The 19,726-nt window shown below is 38.9% G+C and overlaps 1 protein-coding gene and 1 long non-coding RNA gene across 2 annotated transcripts; one reads left to right on the forward strand and one right to left on the reverse strand.

The window, feature by feature from the left end:
- Window positions 1-575: 575 nt before the first annotated feature.
- F3 (coagulation factor III, tissue factor) lies at window positions 576-7,979 on the reverse strand. The gene is made up of 6 exons (XM_053951006.1): window positions 7,774-7,979; window positions 6,725-6,839; window positions 4,505-4,689; window positions 3,927-4,108; window positions 3,656-3,815; window positions 576-2,544 (listed from the first exon to the last, which is right to left on the reverse strand). The coding sequence occupies exons 1-6, from the start codon at window positions 7,877-7,879 to the stop codon at window positions 2,396-2,398; spliced, it is 897 nt and encodes a 298-aa protein (XP_053806981.1). The 5' UTR covers window positions 7,880-7,979; the 3' UTR covers window positions 576-2,395.
- Window positions 7,903-18,053, forward strand: LOC128792528 (uncharacterized). Its single transcript, XR_008432440.1, has 3 exons — window positions 7,903-7,987; window positions 8,374-8,485; window positions 17,961-18,053. It is a non-coding gene; the product is annotated as an uncharacterized LOC128792528 (long non-coding RNA).
- The last annotated feature ends 1,673 nt before the right edge of the window (window positions 18,054-19,726 follow it).

Raw genomic sequence — 19,726 nt, forward strand, 5'->3', positions numbered from 1 at the left:
GGTAACTATAGCACAGCAGGGATGAAAAATAAAAATACAATTCTGTACAAATTGTTAGACTGGGATATTAACTTTGTAAGGTATTCCTTCCCATGAATACAATGAGTATCTTCTTTTAAGACATGTATTAAGTGTTGAGATCCATAGCCAATTAGTTCCAACTACAAGATGATTTTTTTCTGTTCTCTTGAGCTTTAGTGTTTGTGTATGCTGACCACCACCATTAGCAGTTCTCATCTCTGGGGCAGGCCCCATAATGCTTTGAATGAACATCAGCAGCACAAGTACAAGCAGCAGTGTGGGAATGGAAGGAGAAGCTGTGAATGCAAATCCTGACTAATTGCTCATGTAAGTGGACAGCAGAAATGTGACTCAGGACTCTTCAAAACCTCCAATTTGTGAACTGTGACTTCTCCTAGTTTTATCCTTGCAGGTGTCCTGGTAATCTGCTTTATACACTTGTTAGATTGTGGCAGCTTGCCTACACTGCTGTCTCAAAATAAGTTTCCTAAATGTGTATTTAATTTAGTTCTGGAATGAATACTGTATGTTGTTTTGAAAAGGAAAAGAAAAACTTATGTTTCCAGTCACCTTTATTTCACTAGAAAAGTATAAATTACCATCATAAATAGAGATAACACCAGTATAAAAATTAGATTCTCATTTATAAAATAAATACTAAAAGTCAAAGCAACAGGTATCTCCAAATCCCATCACCAAGATGATTTGAATCTACACGACAGAAAACATTCTTCAACTGTTAATTAAAAACGATGTTCAAAATGCAGTAAATACTGCTACCTATTCAGTGCTTGCTGAAGTGAGTTACTGCTGACTCAAAGCCTGCAAAGTATTTGTTCTAACACTTAGTTGGAACTATCAGACTCCTCTGTCTATATAACTCTAGGTGTAGTGTAACTGGATATACTTTCCAGATAAATAGCAAGTACCTGCTTCAATAGTGTTTCTTACAAGTTGCCAGTGCAGTTGTTTCAGTTTGTTTACCTTTGTCTACATCCAAAGATAAACAGACCAAGTTAACTTTATCCAAGAAGTGCAGAAATAATAGTAGCAATTTTGTCACATCTGAACTAACAGATTATTTCATCAGTTAATATTGTTAAAAGGCAGATAAATACAGGGTTTGTTTCATAGAAACAGAAAAATATTCCTTTTAGTTAGGTAAAGGACACCTATTTTTCAAAAGTAGTGTTTTTTTCCCCTCACAAGTACCGTAAATCTTCTGGCTCAATAAGGCCGTACTGATCAAATTAAAAGTACCTCTAGTTCAGAATCATGTTTGACAGGACAATAGAAGGGGCTTGGGAACAGTCTAGGAAAAATATCTCTGCAAAGAGACCTTGGCAATTTAGAGACGGGCAATCACCAGCCATAGGAAGTTCTACAAGGGAAAGTGCTGGGCTCAGCACCTGGGATGGGGCAACCCTGGATGTACAGACAGACTGGGGAATGAGAGGCTGGACAGCAGAAAGGGCCACAGAAAGGGGCCTGGGGGACCTGGTCAAGGGAAAGTTGAACATGAGCCAGCAGTGGCCTGGCAGGAGGGACGTCCCTGTCCTGGGGACATCAGGGACAGCATGGCCAGCCAGGCAAGGGAGGGGATAGTCCCACTCTGCTCTGAGCTGGGGTGGCCTCACCTCAAGTGCTGGGGGCAGTTCTGGGTGCCACGATAGAAAAAAGACATTGAGCTGTTAGAGAGGGTCCAAAGGAGGGCAACAAGGATGGTGAAGGCTCCAGAAAGGAAACTGTATGAGGAGTGGCTGAGGTCACTTGGTCTGTCAGCATGGAAAAAAGGAGACTGAGGGAAGACACTTCAACAACCTCGCCAAAGGAAGCAGAGGGGCAATGCCAATCTCTTCACTCTCATGACCAGTGACAGGACTCAAAAAACCAGCATGAAGCTGAGTCAGGGAAGGTTTTGGTTGGGTATCAGGGAAAGATTTTCACCCAGAGGATGTCTGGGCACTGGAACAGGCTCCCCAGGGAAGTGGTCACGCAGCAGCCTGGCAGAGGTCAAGAAGCTGTTTGACAGCACTGTCAGGCACAGGGTGTGACTTGTGGAGGGGTCCCATGCAAGGCCAGGAGTTGGACTCGATGATCCTGATGGGTCCCTTCCAACTCAGCACATTCTGTGATTGTAACAGATCACCAGAATGCTCTTCAAGCCTCTGGCCACTAATGACACAGGGCTTCCTTATATCTGGAATTTCTGTCTGTACTGTCTGGATCTTTTAATCCACATAAAGTTTGGGTTTCAGAATTCCTGTTCCAGAGAGCCTAAAAGGCTCCAGTCAATTACCCAATTTAGGTTTTTTTTTGTTGTTGGGTTTTTTTCTGCTTTGGCTCTGCTACTAGTGTCTGCAATATTTTTTCCTTAGACACCATTAAGCAGCTCCTTTTCTCTCACAGCTCTTGCTTTCTTTGCTTTCTTGCGTTTACACAGAACCACTGGAAGGACAATGGCAAGAGTGATGACTACAACTGCTATCACTGCTAGGATGATAAAGACTTCTGTTCCGTATTCTGTAGGAGAAAAAAAATCCAAGATTCAGTTACCAGAACCCACAATGTCACAGTGCTACAAACTCTTAGCACTCATTCCACTGAATGAAAAAATGCTTTCTACATGTTAGTCTCACAGAAGTGGAGTCACCACTTCAGTGTGAATTGAATACATTTTAACATGAATTTGTTAAACTGAAGTAAAGCTTTATTTCATCTGATTCACTCTAGGTTTTAATCTAGTTTATTTAGTGCACTAAAGTACCATGCTAATACTGTAAGAATAAGTCAAACCATTCCCTCTGCCCGTACATTATTTCTGTCCAAGTGAAAATCTATTCTAGGTTACAAGCTAGAAAACACCAAGAAGATTTTTCTATTTAAATTTTAATGAAATTGCCATTTGTCACTTTTATGGTAAATTCTCTGTATAAGAAAGCTAATTTGAGATCATTTGCTATTTTAGAAGAGTTTTTCTAGAGTGCAAATATTCTTACCTGGGGAGAAGAAAGCTATAGTACAGCAATGTGATATTATTTAAGTAATGTTGATGACTGTATATTGAAGAAAGTGATATCCAAATGGCTAATCTGAAATGGCTGGCTGATTCACCTACACTTGCTAAATTATTTACCAGTAAAGAAGTCTATCTGCCAAACTCTGACCTTGGAACAGGAAAGAAAGTCTTATTCTCATCATCTGCTTTTGGAATAACTAAAGGTCAGTTCATACTACACGTAAATGGATATGCAGGTTTACAGCACTTCTATGTTTTAGAGCTAATCCTTCAAGCACTTATTATGGCACCTGCTATTGGAAGGATCCAAGGAAAACAACTGGAAACAAAAATGTAGCTGAAGGCTAGTGATGAAATCTGGAAACTCAGACACCAGTCATCAACTCAGACAATTTCACCAAAACAGCTGGGCAAAACCCTAAAACCAGCTCCAACTAACTAAAGATGGTGGACTCCTACTTAAAGTGAGCTCTTCCCATGAGTATCCATGTTCTAACTGTGTATTCTAACTTACACAGTAAACAGTTTATTTCATTGCAGGCACCAGAATTTAAAGATGTGTTCTTTTTTGTTAGAATATTAAAGACTGAGTGACAAATCTCACTTGATACTTACCATCTAAGATATTCCTTCCTACACTGGTACAGAGCACCACGCTTTCTTGGCCATTACGATTTTCTCTGCGAGAGGGAATGATTCCCTGGACATAGAAGCAATAATTCTTTCCACTGTCAACGCTTACTTCAAAATTATGGCTTTTTGTTGTCACATCTTTCTGTAAAGGAAAAAAATATTCCAAGTGTCAACTTTGAATGTAACACAGAAATTGTGTAACTATACAGAATATAACAATTATTACAGAACAAACACTAGAGTTAAACCTTACCTTTCCAGAACTTTGATCTTTCCAGTAATAGAGTTTGTATTCCAGGTCATGCTGGAAAATATCTTGAATACTCAGAAAGCTTCCATTAGAAAACATATATGGTGTAAGTGGATCTTTGAACACGACATTCAGTTTGGAACCTTTTTGTGAATAATCCTTTATCTCTGGTTTTCCAATAACAGCTAAACAAAGATTTTTAGAATTAAAAAACTGACATCATCATTTATATAGGACATGCTCTTCTTTCCTTCTGCCCTCCATTACCTTCCCTCCTCAAATCTATTACAAGTTTACAAAGCGAGTCAAGGCCTAGATTGTAAACAAGTATCTTCACCAGTACATAATACTAACTAAATGGTGTACTCAGTGCAGTGAGAAAGAAACGGTAACCAAAATCTTTCACCCTCCCCTACAACAGGGAAAGCTTTATGCCTGAATATCTTCTTTTCCAATATCAGCAGGGTTACTGTAGGAATCTATAGAAAAAACCTTTAAGCTCAATCTAAACCTTATTTAAATCAACAGAAGTAATCTTGAAAATAAACTTATAGTAAGATTTAATTGGAAATCCTACTTACTCTGGGTATAAGGTGTAAATTTTTCAGAGACTGCAAAAGGTGGCTCTTCAAAGTTATCCATCCCCACAGGCTTTACAGACAGTATGTGTGCTGTATATGTCTCCTTTACATTCCTGAGCACATCAGTAACATCACACTCTGTTTCTGATGTCAGTATGCATTTTCTCTTCATGTCAGATGTCTGTCTGAAAAGAGGAAGAAAGAAGTGTCAACACTCTTGAACCAGACATATATGTATTATATATTTAGATATGTTAAAAAACGTTTCTTCCCTCAAACTGTATAGATTTCCCTCATCCAGTAGAATAGCCTTACAGGCTAAAAGGAGAAGAGAAAACCTCAAAAGCCACTATCCTGTACAGTTATATTTTACAATTCAAAGCAGAATTAAGTAAATCAAGTATGATTGATATTAATTACAGAAATGTGCTATAGGACATATATATGTATTAAAAAATCAGTCTTCTATATGAATTGAATCGAAACCATAACTAGTTCTGATTTTGCATTTTTCTGCAGTTGCAGAATGTATTTAAAAATATATAAGATGCATAAATCACTTTGAAGGTGTAATCCTTGATGCATTTGAAAACTATTGCCTTAAGAAATACCAGTTGTTATAGGAAGCTTTATTGACACTGATTGTTTAATGTGACAACAATGTTTCCATGTAGATGTAATTTGGTTTTGCATCTATGCAAACGCCACTAAGAACCAAACAGTAGCAGCAAATTTCAATGCAGAATTACAATTTAAAAACATGGACAAAAAGCATGACCCATGCACTTCTCTTGACTTTTAAATGATAGAAAGCAGATTCATTTACTTGCAAAATAGCAATGAGACTATGAAAAAAAGTGTTAATTTCTCATTTTATTTCCTCACAAGAAGAAATGAAAAAACAGATTAGATATTACTCCTTCAGTTCTATTCCCTCTTTTTGCTGGTGAATTAGGGAGAACAAAAATTGTGTGATCTCAGCCGGAAGAGCGAGTGCTGACTGTTTGAATATTAACAAAGAGGTTTTTTGCAAAGTAGATCAAGTTTCATTTTTTAGAGTCAGCTGAACTGCCTTCTCATTTCATCAGATTTCTTTTGTCACAGATCAGTTAGGGACAGTGTGACAAGAAATGCACTGAAAAGGGATAGAGGTTTGACCTTTTTGATGAAACAAATGTACTCTGTAAATATATATCCACAAGAAAGCAAACATTTAATCCCACTTCCTCCATAACAGCAACTTCAGTCAAAAGAGGTGCCTCTGCTGCAGAACTACACCTGATTCTATACTGAATCTTGGGCAAACAGATTTCAAATTTTTGCAAGCAAAATGTCTGGAAAGAAACTCCAGATTCAAAAATTTCATAAAACTTGTTCTGCTAAGTGTGTGTTTTTAAGCCCATTAATCTAATCACTCTTAAAGAATGAAAAAGCACATTAAGCCATTACACTGGTATTTCACTTGTTAGTCATGAGAGAACACTCATTTTTATGCCACTTTTAGAGACAGTAGATACTACAGTACCACTTTTTCATTAATATGTAGGAAGTTGGATAATATGTTTTCCCTTTAGGGCACGATTAATAATGCTCTATGTATTAAAATGGGAGCTAAAACCAGCACAGATTTATTACTGAACTTCATAGAAAGTTTTGTGCAGTTCTGAAAGAGGCATTAGGTACTTCATATAAGCTGGCTACATTTTATGTCCACAATATTTTACAGCTTACATAAAACACGATATCTTGACAGAGGTAGATGAACAAAGGTAATTTTTAGTATTACCCAGCAAGACAAAATTATTAATTACTGTGATTCACTGATTAGAATAAAATGCAGACTCATTTATTAGACACTTCCCAACACTGAAGACACAAGTCCAGACACCTTGAAAGACATAAAAAGGTGAAGTTCTGTCTAATACGTGGTACGTCAAATTAACTCCTTCAAAGTATCCTGGCTGGCTCTCTCGAGCAGCAGAACTGAAATACTGATGTAAAGCTCATCTCTCCATTTCTGAAGTGGGCAAAACCAGAAGTCTAAACCTGATATTTTTATAGTTGGACACTAAAAAGTATTAACACCTGAGTTGGCAGTTTTCCTAAATCCTACCATTTGGGCACTTTTCCTGTTACATTCACTTTCAGAAATATTCAAACACGCTCTTTTCATTTTCTTCAATTGCCATTAATGAACATATCACGGTGTTATCTACTTACCCATGTATTTCTACAGTATAGAGGTAGCCTGATGGTTTTGGTTGCCACTGTAGTATAGTTTTAAAATTGATTGAAGACCAAGTTATATTGACTGCTGTTGGTAGGTCTTCATAGCCTTTAAATACAGAAAAGAGTGCCATCAGTCATATTATATATAATTCCTGTTTCCCTGCAGTCATTGTTCAGTTACATGAAGCAGTTGCCATTAATTGCAACTTGGAAACGTTTTCTTGGGGAAAAAGGCTCAGTCCTGCCCTTAAGAAAGGACTGCTTATGTTACTAGAGGAATGCGTCCTGGCAGAAGTGAAGAATAAGAAAACAATTCTTTTCTGTCTTGTAACTCTGAAATTGATGAGTTAATTTGGAGTTCTGTTTAATCCTCCCTTTTTGATCCAAGACTTCTGCAGAAGGTATAAAAGCTTGAGAATGTTCAAGCACTGAACAAATGAGGCATAGTTCAGAATCATCCCTAGTTGTATCTGCTGCAGAAAGCGTTAGCTCCTGGATTCCCATTTACATATTTTGGAAAGATAAAGTCTCTTTATAAATCTCTGGTTACCCTACACACCTACAGTATCTGAGAGAGGCCACCCCGCGATGAGTTCGTGTCCCCCTCAAGCACATTTTTGGCCAGCCACAGCTGCTTCGGGGAAATGCCTAGGACGAAGCCGGATGGGAAAACCACTCACAACGCTGGAAGTGAACCCCTCACCGTTTACCTCCTCTACCTCTTCGACAAGCTGGAAGCTGGGAACAACGGGAGGAAATCTTACGACTTCACTGTAACTGCCCACCCCCTAGGCCATCCCCTCTCCCCGCAAGGCCGCGGCCAGTGAGGAACCCGCGGTGGCGAGCAGCCCTCGGCAGCCCGGGCGGCGGAGCGCTGGTGCAGGGTCGGCCCGGAGCGCGAGGGCCAGTGCCGCTGTTCCCTTCCCGCCAGCGCGGGGCGGTTCTCCTCGGACTCCCTCAGGGACACCGCGTCCCGGGGCTCCGAGGGAACGATCCCTCCCATCCCGCCCCGTCCGCCCGTCCCGCGGGCCGTCACTCACCGGCGGCCAGGTGCCACAGCAGCGCGCTGAGCAGCAGCGCCTGTGGCGGGGCGGCGCGCAGCATCCCGGACGCGGTTTGCGAGCTGCGGAGGGCGGCCGCCGGCATATATGGAGCAGGGCAGAGCAGAGGCGGGACCGAGGCCTCGCCCCGGGGCCGCCCAGCGGGGGCGAGGGGACGGAGCGCGGCGGAAGCGCTCGGGCACCGCCGGGTTGAGTAAGTGCTGTGGGGGATCTTCGAGGAAAGGGAGGGGAGGGGCGCTGAGGAATGGACGTGGCCCGCGGGCTCCAGCCCCGCCACCGCATCCTCCGGCGCAGGTCGAGCTGGACGTGAGGGCACACCTGGACATGCCTGCGGTCCGTGTCCCTCTGCCTGTTTGGTGTCATCACGCCCTTGTACAACCCTGCCTTCTCTTCTTGGAATACTGGTGAAACTGGACACCGCTGAATAGCCAGCTTCATCCTCTGCAAACCTTTAGCTGGCTGTCGAGGGACACCCGAGCTCGGAAGTCACTGCTCTGTGGGGTAGCTGGTCATGCAGAAGTGATGTTGCGTCTTTGGTCCTGTACATTCTGAAAGGCTAAATATGTGTCCTTCCCTCAGCACACAGGCCATTGGAAACAACTGCTCAGCTAGATCACATCTTCTATCCCCTCACACCGTGCGTAGCGAACCCTGTCAAGGCTCATCGGTCACACTAGACAGTAATTTTCAGGTAAATTTCAGGGCTTAGTACCTCACCTCTCCTATAAGCCAGGGGCTGTTAACCCTTTTCCTGTAAGGTCACATTGGAAAGGTATGCCATTTGCAGAGAAGCAGGGAATCTGTTTCTGACAGAAGGTGTTCCGAATGTCAGCCTTTGCTGAGCCTCAGGCTCCTGGGCTGTGCGGGGCCGTGGCGGTGTCCCCTGCGGCCTTTACCCAGGCGGGGGTTGTGGCTCTGTGAAATGCTCAAGCTCTAGAGGGAGCTGTGCTCGCGGGAGCTCAGCACTCTGCCGCTGGAAGGTGGGAAACAAGACCTTGCGGTAGAACCTGTGTCATAAGGCAGGGGGACATACGCATTTACAGTTGTAGACTGACTCTTTTTATTTTGATGCTGACTTGGTACAAGGTACGTGGAACATGTAGGTAAGAGAAGAAGACTAATGTAGAAGTTGAATATTTAATTACCTTTAATTTTCATGACTGACACATACTTGTCTGCAAGCAACCAGCTCTCTCTCGTAATGCAAAATAAATGCATATGGAACAAATCGCAGTATCCATTCAACCAGAGTCTGCATCAGAATTCATATAATTCTAAGGCGCACCTAAACCCTTGATTTTTAAGTTGTTGGCATGTCTTTGTTAAAATCCAGCCATACACCTTCTCATTTTCCTGCTTTGTTTTTGATAAAATTTCAGCACTATCTGTATGTAGCTGTATGCCAAAAATATTGCCTGCTTTTAACTTGGTGTAGAATACAGATCTTGTGTGTCTAGCTTTTCAAGATGGTGACCTTATAAGATCACAGTTGATTTTCAAAGGACTTTAAAAAGAGAAACAAAATGTACATGTTTAAAGAAAGAGATGCTTATATAAAACTTTAAAATCACCTTTAGGCTTTAATTCCACTTAATTTCCTGTAGTTCAGTCACAAAAGATGGAAAGTGGTTCTGCAGTTGTTTCCAGTTTTTATGCGGGAAATCTTGGGGTCCCCTTCTCCTGCCCATTCCTCCTTATTCTTATCTCTTCTGTCAAGAGCTCCCACACTTGAGAGAGGTGGGGAACCAACCAGACCTTGTCCAGACTAACCAGTGTGACCATTGCTACTTTATTCCAGTTTCCAGCAAGGTATTTCAGTGTTGACTAACACTAGGCTCTTAGATGTTCTTCTTGCTGCAGCATGAGAGAAGGAGGACACCAGTTTTCCAGAGTTGATCAGGTTGGCATGGCAAGGGCGTGATGGAAAAGGGAGAAGCACTGAGGTGAGGAGCTGCTGCTGCCACCTCTGCTCTTCTTTCTCTTCTTTGGCCAAGAGCAGATTTGACCACAGAATGAGAACTGCTCATCCCTGCCTGGCTCCAGGCACCAACCAGCGTGGGAGAGGAGAGGAACCTCACACAGCTTGACATGGGCTGAAGCCTCTGAAGTCTGCTCAGCAGCCAGTGACTTGACTGTGACATTCTGGTCACATTTCCTGCCCACTTTATGGTATTTCAACAGCTCATTTAACACAGAAAAATTGTGCCTTTTTTCAAACATACGTTGCTACATGCAGGCGAGCCTTCTGCTGACGTAGAGCTCTGGCAATTTGTCTAGAAACTAAGTATTTGGCTCCCAGAGTGGAATGCCAAAATGTAGGCATCATCTCTCTACATGTCTCTAGCCCATTTAGTCATCCTGTGCTCATTTACAAGCAGCTGAGAAAAAATTAATTCCTAAGGTAAAGTACATCTTTGCCTAGTATAGGCACCTAAAGCAAGTCAAATGAATCTATTTCAGTGTTGAAATAAATGGAACCTTTCTATTGATGGAGAATATCTTGCTGGGACTGTTTAGAATATGTGGGAGACATGCAAGAGCACAAGCCTGGCTGCACAATTTAGTTTAGATGACCTCTTCCACTCTGTGACATCTTCAGTCTGGTGAACTGGGTGGAATCATGGTTGTTACCCATTTGGAAGGTTTGCCAGAATGCAAGCAGGTTCTACAGATTTTATTTCCTTGATATGCAAGCTATGGAACCAATTGATTATGGGAAAAGTGAGGAGGAAAGCAAAACTAAATCTGTGAAACTCCATTCTTTTTTAAAGAGGTGCATGCATTTATTTTTCTGTATGACCTGCCAAGTCTCTAAATTGGTTTGCTTAGAGAGAGCTACAAATAATTCTTTGCTTAGCAAAGCAATTGCCACATCATGTTTTCTGTACAGTCATATATAATTATTGAAGTGGAATGCCTCAGGTGACATCAGTGACAGATTGGTTTCTTTACGCTGGTGGTTTTGCAAGACTGTAAGTAAAATTTTGTAATAGTTATTAATGTTTTGAAATTTTGTAGTGCTATCAAATGTTCATCACTTCGTGCTAACATCAAAGTCAGCAATATTATCATATCCAGTAGTGTAAAATTTACTTGTGTGAGCAGGATTTGAAACCACTGGGAACTTTTTCCAATGAAATTGCTCCTTATTTTTCCAATGAAAAAATGCTCCTTATTTTATCTTAAATGTAAATCTTTGTTTAATTTGTCTTAGTGACCCATATGATTGGGTAAATAATGTAATTATATAATGAATTATATTTCATTAGAAACCCCAGAAGTTTAGGTAACAACCTGTAATTTGGTATCTGCTTCCATAAATATCTTAGCATTTCTCTTGCAGACCTGCTTTATCAAATACTGTTATAAATGCATACACAAACTCACAAATATCACTGAGAAAAATATTTGTAAATAAGAGGAATTGTATAATGTTGCAAAATTAGTTACTAAGTTCCCTTTTTGATGCACAGAAACTCAGTTAGTATAGTGTCCCTTTGGACCAGTGTAATAGAGTGAAGAATCAATTTTATTCCTAAAAGTAGCTGTGTTTATGCCTGAAAATCTCTATACCAATGAAAGTCTCAATATAGTGAATTCCTTGTGAATTCCTGATTTTCTTATTATCTAAACTATTATAAATTATTCTGTGATTCTAAAGCTACCTTGTGATTTTATAAAATCACATGTAGCTTAATAGAAAACAGTACAGTTTCACTGGGATAGAACTAGTTAAAAATTAAAATCCAGTTCTGACATTAGTGAATCTTCCTTTCACTTGTTGAAAAAAAGTAATGAATAAACAAAATTGATAGAAAAATTGAAATCAGCAAAAGATATTTCTTACAGGAGAATCACAGGTACAATATGAATTTGTTGTTATAGTAGAAATCCTGAAGTGAATATTTTGTATGCTTTTCTGATATTCTGCTTTCAAAATTTGCGTTGTTACCACACTGGCCATACACACATCTCCTCATTTATCATATGAATATGTTAGAAAGAGACACTAGCTCAGGAACAAATCTTCTAGGAGTTTTTGGGTCTGGATGGGCTCTGTGGATGGGAAATGATGCCTGCTTGGGAGGCAGGACAGGCATCCCAGGGAGTGAGGCTTTGAGCCTTTTCCACTCTGAAAATTCCTCTCAACATTGCTTTGGTGTTAGCTGCAAATTCCTGTTTCTCACTCACAGAATGATGTGTGATGCGTTTATTATCCTTTTCAAAATCTTGTTTTGCAGCACTATTTCATGATAAAGAATTTGACCAACGTATTTGGTGCATTTTATTTCTCTGATCTTTAGCAATGCCTTGGGGTAAATAAGATCATGTAAATGAAAATTTAAACCACGCTTTGGTTGATTTGGTGCATGGAGGATTTCCGAAAGCGAGCGGCTACAGCAATAGCACAGCTGTGCTGTGAGGAGTGCCAGGGTGCTGCTTGAGTGCTGTGAACAGCTGTGTGTGTTTACTGGTGAGGCTCTCCTGCTAGAGGACAAGTAATTACAAAAGTAGTAATAAATGTCGCTGGAGCACAACAGAAACTATGGAGATAGAGACACTAAATTGTGTTGGTTCCTTCTGTGCCCAAAGGCTTTACTTTAGCCAAACCAAAGTGTTACAAGATTGAATCTGTTGTTTGACACCATCTTCCCTTTATTCCAGGTGTTCCATCCCAACTGTGAAATATCCTCTTGGGGTATTTAGCTTACCCTGTGATATCTAAATGACATAAATTAATCTTGCAGTTCCTATGCATCTCCCTCATAAGATTTATTTTTCCCAAGTGTTGTTAGACACAAGTGCAACTACCAGACCTTATTTATTTAGGCTTTCTTCTCATGCCTGAGTTTGTGAGGAACAGACCAAACTGAAAAAAAAAAAAAAAAAAAAAAAAAAAAAAAAAGCAACATAAATATTAAATAAAAATAAATGAAACTTATTTTAAAAGAGGCAAGAGTAGCCTCCTTTCTTTTCATATTGAATCCAGTCTCAGCTCATGACTCTTTAAATTTCAGGACTGAAATAAATCCATTTTACTAGACAGTTATTTATAATGTTTAGTAAAACTTACTCCCCTTTCTTATAGATTGTTAAAAATATGGACTTAATATTAGATGTGGTATATAAAATGTCTCAGTGAAGGTAGTGCTAGTCAAATTCAGTGTTCTTTAAAAATATTTGGTATGAGCACACCTTGAAGGTTAGGCAATTCCATGGGTAGAGTAAACAAAGCTTCAGTTTAACAAATGTGGTCTCTAGGCTGTCACTAAACCTATTCTTAGGAACGGTGAGAGAGGAAAAGGTAAACATCAGTCCATTTGACTTTGCTATTGGAATGTTTAATCTTCATGTAAAATGGCTTTCTCTTTTGGAGAAAATTGATACAACAAAAACCCCGTTCTGTACTAACCAGCAAAATTAAATTGACTTTCTTTAATATCCTGCATCTCTGTTCTTTGACATTACATTACTTTGTTGATGCTGCCTTTTTTGCTGTGGTGGGAGTCAGTAGATTAGAGGTAATTGAAAAATGGATCAGATTAGCTATTGGAGAATAATTCTGGATTTGATAATGGGACATAATCGGCCTACTACACCAATAGAACACTATCCAAATGCTACAAGAATTATCTAACTTGACATAATTGCTCACAGCTTACTGAATAATTAAATATCTCTGTGAAGTGACATTTAAAAAAAATTATACAACAATGTAAACAAGACATAGTATCTACTGAAATCAGTATACTTGTGCCCCCAGTGTCAGACTTGAAATTTTATTTTCAAGGAAGAAAGCAAATATTAAAATACATAAAAAGCTAATGCAGCAAGATTTTAGCTGAGTTCATTATCATTACAAGAAAGAGTGAATTTTACTTCACTGTAAAATGTGAAGCATTTTACTGTGAAATAAAGAGGGATTTGATTCTTGCTGTCCTTTGGTGCCAGTGTTGACAAAATACTGGCAGAGACCATATCACTTACTAGATATTTTCTGCCACTTTGTGCTACTTGTCAACTCAAATCATAAATCAGTGTAAGCAACTTAAAATTTTAGCTCAGACAAAAAAATACATGTAAAGGGGTATTACTGCTGCTAATCAGTTTCCTATCTGTCCAGTACAAAGGGAAAGAAATATCTTAGATCTGATTTAACAAGGTCTGAAGGAGTTTTCTCAAATATCTCTACACTGTTTTTTACAGACAATACTCATTCTCTGTCTTTGATTGCAAGAACAATTTTAACTCAGCCAGTTTAAGGGCAAGATGACTGCAGCATAAACTGGTGCTAGCTAAGGCATTACATTCCTGTGTGTGGAGCAATCCTCCCATAGCAGCCAGCACCAAATGCATTCTTTCACCGTATCAGCGGCACAGACAGCAAAGACTGCACTTCTGGTGACTCTGTGAATCGATTTAGGAGTTAGTAAAAAGGGCTGAGGAGAAACATCCAGTAACCAGCATTTAGCTAGAAAAGCTGTGTGGTTTGTAGCAAAGGGCTGAATGTTGAACCCTGAAAGTCTCAAAGATTTAAAAACAACAGTGTCATTATATTTTGTATTTTGGTGTGTTAGGAGTCAACTTAGGGTCTCTTGTAAAGCTTGAATGCTGGCATTCCAAACTGCTGCCTTTGAACATGTAGCTGATGGATTAGCAGTGCTTAGAGCTTTGTATTTGAAAAGAATGTTAAGTACATAGAGGAAATATGTTCTTACATTGAGTGTTTTCCTTAGAACAAAGAAAAACTACAAATTAATAACACTGATCAATTATTATCAGAATGTATACTTTCAGCTTATTTTATTAACAGCTAGATAGTCTAGGATTTTAAGTTTGAAAAACTGATTTTATTTTAGTCCAGTTATCTTGTTCTTTCCCCATGATATTTAACTTCAAAATAACATCAGCCCAGTTTTTGTTTCCTGGTATCTGTCTCTATTATCTAAACCACACTGACTCCTGCTGATACCCACAGGAACATCTTGGACTATGTATCTCTTCCCCCAACATCCAGATTTGGTTCCAAACAGTGTGGTTGGTATCTGATTGGTACAACAGTTGTTAGAACAGAAGGAAAAGTACTTTTCAAATAAAGAGTAAATACTTCTTTACAATCTAAGACATATAGAAATTCAAAGCCATCCTCCTGTAAGATTCCAGTTACAAACTTAGGCTCCTTGGTGCTTTGGTGAAGCAGTAGTAAGAAGTTTGTCTCCTGGTCTACTCTACCAGGTACCCAGGTTAGTGCAAACTCTGAAGTACTATTGCTTTTCCAAATGCTGCATACTTTAGCACTTTAAGGGGTTTTATAAACTCAAAGCTAACTTGCATTTAGACAAAAATCAGAATGATACACTTTTAAAATAGGAAAATGTAGCATAAGACATAAGAAAAATGAAAATTCTTTTTAGATTAAAGTTGTCCATTCATTCTTTCCTACAAAACACAGTCCTGTCCTCTAGCATTATTCATGCTTTTCCCCACAATCTTTCATGGGCTGCAGTAAACTTGAAGAGTTCATTTAGGTCCCTAGGGAAAAAAAAATTAAATCAGTTGGAGAATTGGCCTTAAATTAATTTCTGATCTTCTCAGCAGTCTTCTATTCTCTGCTTTTACTCAGGCTCCTCCTTGCTATGCCTTTCATTCATTCTTTTTCTTTTCTTTTTAGTAGAACATGATTTACAAAACACAAATAGGACTGCTAGACTTGTATGTCTCCTTTTCTAACTTCTCAGGAAACCAATAATGCTAATGTTCAAAAAGTATGCAAAGCAGGGATATACTTCCCCTGTTAATCAGTGCAATTGTTTTCACTTTGTCTTTTGGCAGAGGGACACAAGAAGGGGGAAGTAAATATAACAAGGCTGAGTCTGATAATAATGCAGAAGCATATGTACATTCACTCAGGCATATAGACACAGTGCAGTGTGCCTCATGCTGAATCACATACCTGCATGTCCAGGAGTTAATCTTGTTGGAGGTAGTTCCCATTTTCTAGTGCAAGTCCTAGATGCAGGGGAAAAAACTGACTGCACAACTTGCATTGTTTCTGCATAGAAGATGTCTTTGTGCAGATAAGCGTCAGGGTGTGCACTGGGTCTCAACTCAATCACAACTCCCTGTGCAGGCAGCACATTTGTTTTTGAAAGATATAGAAAGATTTGCAAAGATTTAGCTAGATATAGGTAGCTTTGCCCTTGTTTGTGAATAATCTGTAGTACCTGTGCTGATCTTTTCTTTTATCAGATACAATATTGTGCAATATTGCAAAACACTGAAGGCAGATAACAGTGTACTGATTAATTAGCAGCCCCAATAATAGTAAAAAATCTTTGGACCCACTGGTGCAGTCCTTGTTAGTGTTTCAATTTTCCTGCATTTTTTGTTTCATGATCAGCCCTGATAAATTTCCTGAAATGCTTTAGAAAAAAGAAGCCTGTACTATCATCTAGATTACCCAATTTCAGTCATAAATATTACTTAATTTTGTTAATAACTTTGTTGGAGCTTTAAGATCTTCGAAGTATTTCAATTAAACCTGAAGCCTCGCTAGGCAAACAAAACCTTGAGCTTGTTTTTCAGATGTTTCACAGGATGCTTTCCCTCCCTCTCTCTTCTTATTCTGAGAAGCAGGCTTGACATAGGCACCTCTTGACAAACAGCAGAGGCTTCAGCTGAGATTGTATCACCTTGGAATTTTAAAATCTCAAGAGGAATTTGAACTCAAGGTGTTACCTTTTCAAACATGTAGTACTGCCAGGCAGAGACAGACATTTAGTGGGGGAGGTGGAATTCCAGCGTTAGAGGCCAGAATTGGCTGAATTTCAGCTTCCAAACTCTTTTAATATAGTATTTAAACTCTTACTGCACAATTCTGCTTAAATCCAGACTTTGCTATCTTTGTCTTGAATCCAAAGCTATGTCACCAGAATCTGAAAGATTGCATCCAATTCTTCTGTTCTTCTGGCTTCAATATTTCTGAATACTTTATAAATTCTTGTCCAAACCCCAAACTTGTTTAAAGTTCAGTGTTTATTTTTGTTACTTGTTTGAAAAGACTGGATGAATTAATTGGGAATTCATGTGTAGTGGTGTGCAAAATACATAACTAACAGTTTTGATTCTTAGCTAGGTTTTTGAATCCATGCACTGAGAATTTTCTTTCATTGATTGTGCTAATTACTAAGCTTTTTTTACGATAAAGATTATGCTACTTCCATTCTCTGTGAAAGAAGAGTGGGAGCACTAAGAACTGGAACTCAGACACTTTTAGAATATAAATACGCCTGCTTTGCCCATGAATTGACTAATGCATTGCTCAGTGATTCACTTGAACAAGGAATCTGAGAAACAAAAAATACTAGACTCACAAAGGCTTTTATGTGCTACTTGAAAGGAAGAATGGGGTCAGACACTTTTTTGGACTAAGCCTTGATGACACAGGAGAAATTCAAAGTCAAAAGCAACTAAGAGAAGTATGCAGGGAAACATATTTTCTTGCTGCCAGGAAAGAAACAGGCAAGTTTTGTTCTGCCTCTTTGGATATTTTGCCAGCAATCAGCAGTGTAGCCTCCCTTTTGAGAAAGGGAGGCAGGGGACTAGCTTTTATTAGTCTCTTTTGCTACCTCCCCTGTCACTGTCTCCTGTAACTTACATTTATAACTTCATCTAATTTAATTCTGAAGGAACACTCTGTTTTTAAGAAGGAAAATTGCAGCTAGAAATGCTCTTAAGCTAAACTGTCACTCTAGTTGGTGTCCATAACAGCTCCATATTTTGCCTTGATAATTTGACAAATACAGCATGTTTCCCACTTTTCCATAGTTGTTGCCCAGCAACTAATTCCCCTACTAGTTGTGGGTTTTAATTGCCTTCACCCAGCTAGGTTCTCCATCTCCTTTCAGGTTTGTTCCACCAACCCTCCCAGTTCTATCTGTGTCAGTAGCAAAGGGGCAAGTAACAGAGACTGTTAAGTGCAATGGAGATATTGTTAACATTATGTTATTTTTGTATTCTTCATTTATCCTTCAGAAGAGTAGGCCCAGGTGAAATGCTTTATAAGCACTTGCTTTCAGAGACAGGGGTAATTACTACAGGAAAAAATATGCCAAATATATATTTATTACATATGTTTTTAACTTGGTTTTTTTTTTCCTGTATAGCTTACTCGTGCCAGATAAGTGAACTGACCTGTAACAGCAATATGGCTGGAGTATGCAGAGAACTATACAGAAGTCCTTTGACCAAGAAAATTACACAGGTTTTAATTACACAGGCTTACAAAAATTTTCAACATAAATCCAGCTTCACAGTCAAAATATTTTTCTGTTCTTAGGTTTCATTTTCTCTTAACAACATTTTTTAATTGCAAAAAATATATTTGAATTGGATATACCCAGAGACCCAACTCCAACTTTGTAAGTATGTCTGTCTTTGAATTATTCTGCAATGTATAATGGTCTTTTTTGGTTTTTTTTGTTTTATTTTCTTTTAAGTGTCTTTGATTTGAAGATGAATGACCCAAGCCTTTACTAATTTTTACTTTACACAGCTGGCTGAATGCAAACTGTTTACTGCTGGGGCAGATCAAAAACTACCTTCCATTAGTAAAAAAACATTAATTCTCTCTAGATCTGACAGAAGTTGCCAGAAGATTTTTCAATTATAACCTAGATTTATAATTTGATGGTATGTAGTTCATAACAAGTCTGAACCTGTAGAACCTGGAACGTTTAGATCATTTAGTTCTAATTAACATGCATTTATTTGTAATCTTTGTGTAGTTGTGCAACTCTATTAAAAGTCTTGTTTACACTGTCTGTATAGTAGTTTGAGCTTTATGGATTTAATTTGATGATAGAAAGGAGAGGAAAATCAAGTTCAAAGTGTATGAGATTTAGATGTAAGACCTGCATTTGTCAGCAATAGTATCTGCCATGTTAGCAGGCTTAAAGCAGACATACATAGGTTTTGTTTCCTTCTCAAGACCAGTACCTCTGCGTCAGGGGATCATCAGTAATGTTATCTTCTGATAGCCAGCTCAGTGGATATCACATCAATATTGCTTTAAATTTGCCAACAAAACTTTTCTACTTATATCTACAGTTAATATATTAGAGCATGATCATTTCCATGCAGGAAATAGCTGCACTCACAACTGTTAACCCTTGTGGGGTGGCAGGGTATGACCACACAGCACAGTCTGTATCTTGCAGACTTTCCAAGCCTCATGTTGTCTTGTGTGCCTCTGTGATTACACAAAAATACACAAACCTGCTTGTGCATTTTCATATTTGCTACTACCAGTAAGGATGCACTGCTACAAGTGAAAAGGAAGGAAACTTTTGTTCTCATTTATTCTGGGCTTAATTATGAATCTGCATTTACTTTGGGATAGAACCTGACCCAAGGATCAGCTCTTTTCCGTTTCCCAAGTGGGTACCTATATTAACATAGATTGCACTGAGATATTGCTAAGTACCACTTTCAGCTTGACAGAGGAACTTCGTGCAGAACATCCATTTCAAATGTTCTGATATTGATACTCTGAAATCTTACAGCACATATTTTAATGTATTTGAAGAATCAAATTATCTTGCTTTATTCTTCTCAGATTCTAGCCAACACCAGTAATCAATGCCAGAACTGTGTAATAGGGTTTTGTCTCAAAACTCTGATAGTTTTTGCTTGCCATTTGATCTCTGTTTGAGGCCAAGTGAACTTTTCCTTTCTGTGCCCTTTTTAGAGCTGCAGTGTTGCTTGATGTACTTCCTCATGTGCAGTAGCAGGTGAAAAGTACATGAGAGACAGAGACAGGATTTCTGAAGAAGAGGATGTGACATCAGAAAAAGGGAAGTTTGGAAATTGTAGCTTTTCAGCACATTAAGACATTCTTTGTCATGCCTTAATGCAATGCTGGATCCTAATT

This window comes from Vidua chalybeata, chromosome 9, assembly GCF_026979565.1.
Source record: "Vidua chalybeata isolate OUT-0048 chromosome 9, bVidCha1 merged haplotype, whole genome shotgun sequence".
Taxonomy (NCBI): domain Eukaryota; kingdom Metazoa; phylum Chordata; class Aves; order Passeriformes; family Viduidae; genus Vidua; species Vidua chalybeata.

Coding starts and splice junctions, on each gene's coding strand:
- F3 (XM_053951006.1), bottom strand. CDS start 7,879: ATGCCGGCGGCCGCCCTCCGCAGCTCGCAAACCGCGTCCGGGATGCTG. Junction 6,840..7,773: donor GCTGTGGCACCTGGCCGCCG/GTGAGTGACGGC, acceptor CTGTATTTAAAG/GCTATGAAGACCTACCAACA. Junction 4,690..6,724: donor TATACTGTAGAAATACATGG/GTAAGTAGATAA, acceptor TCCTCTTTTCAG/ACAGACATCTGACATGAAGA.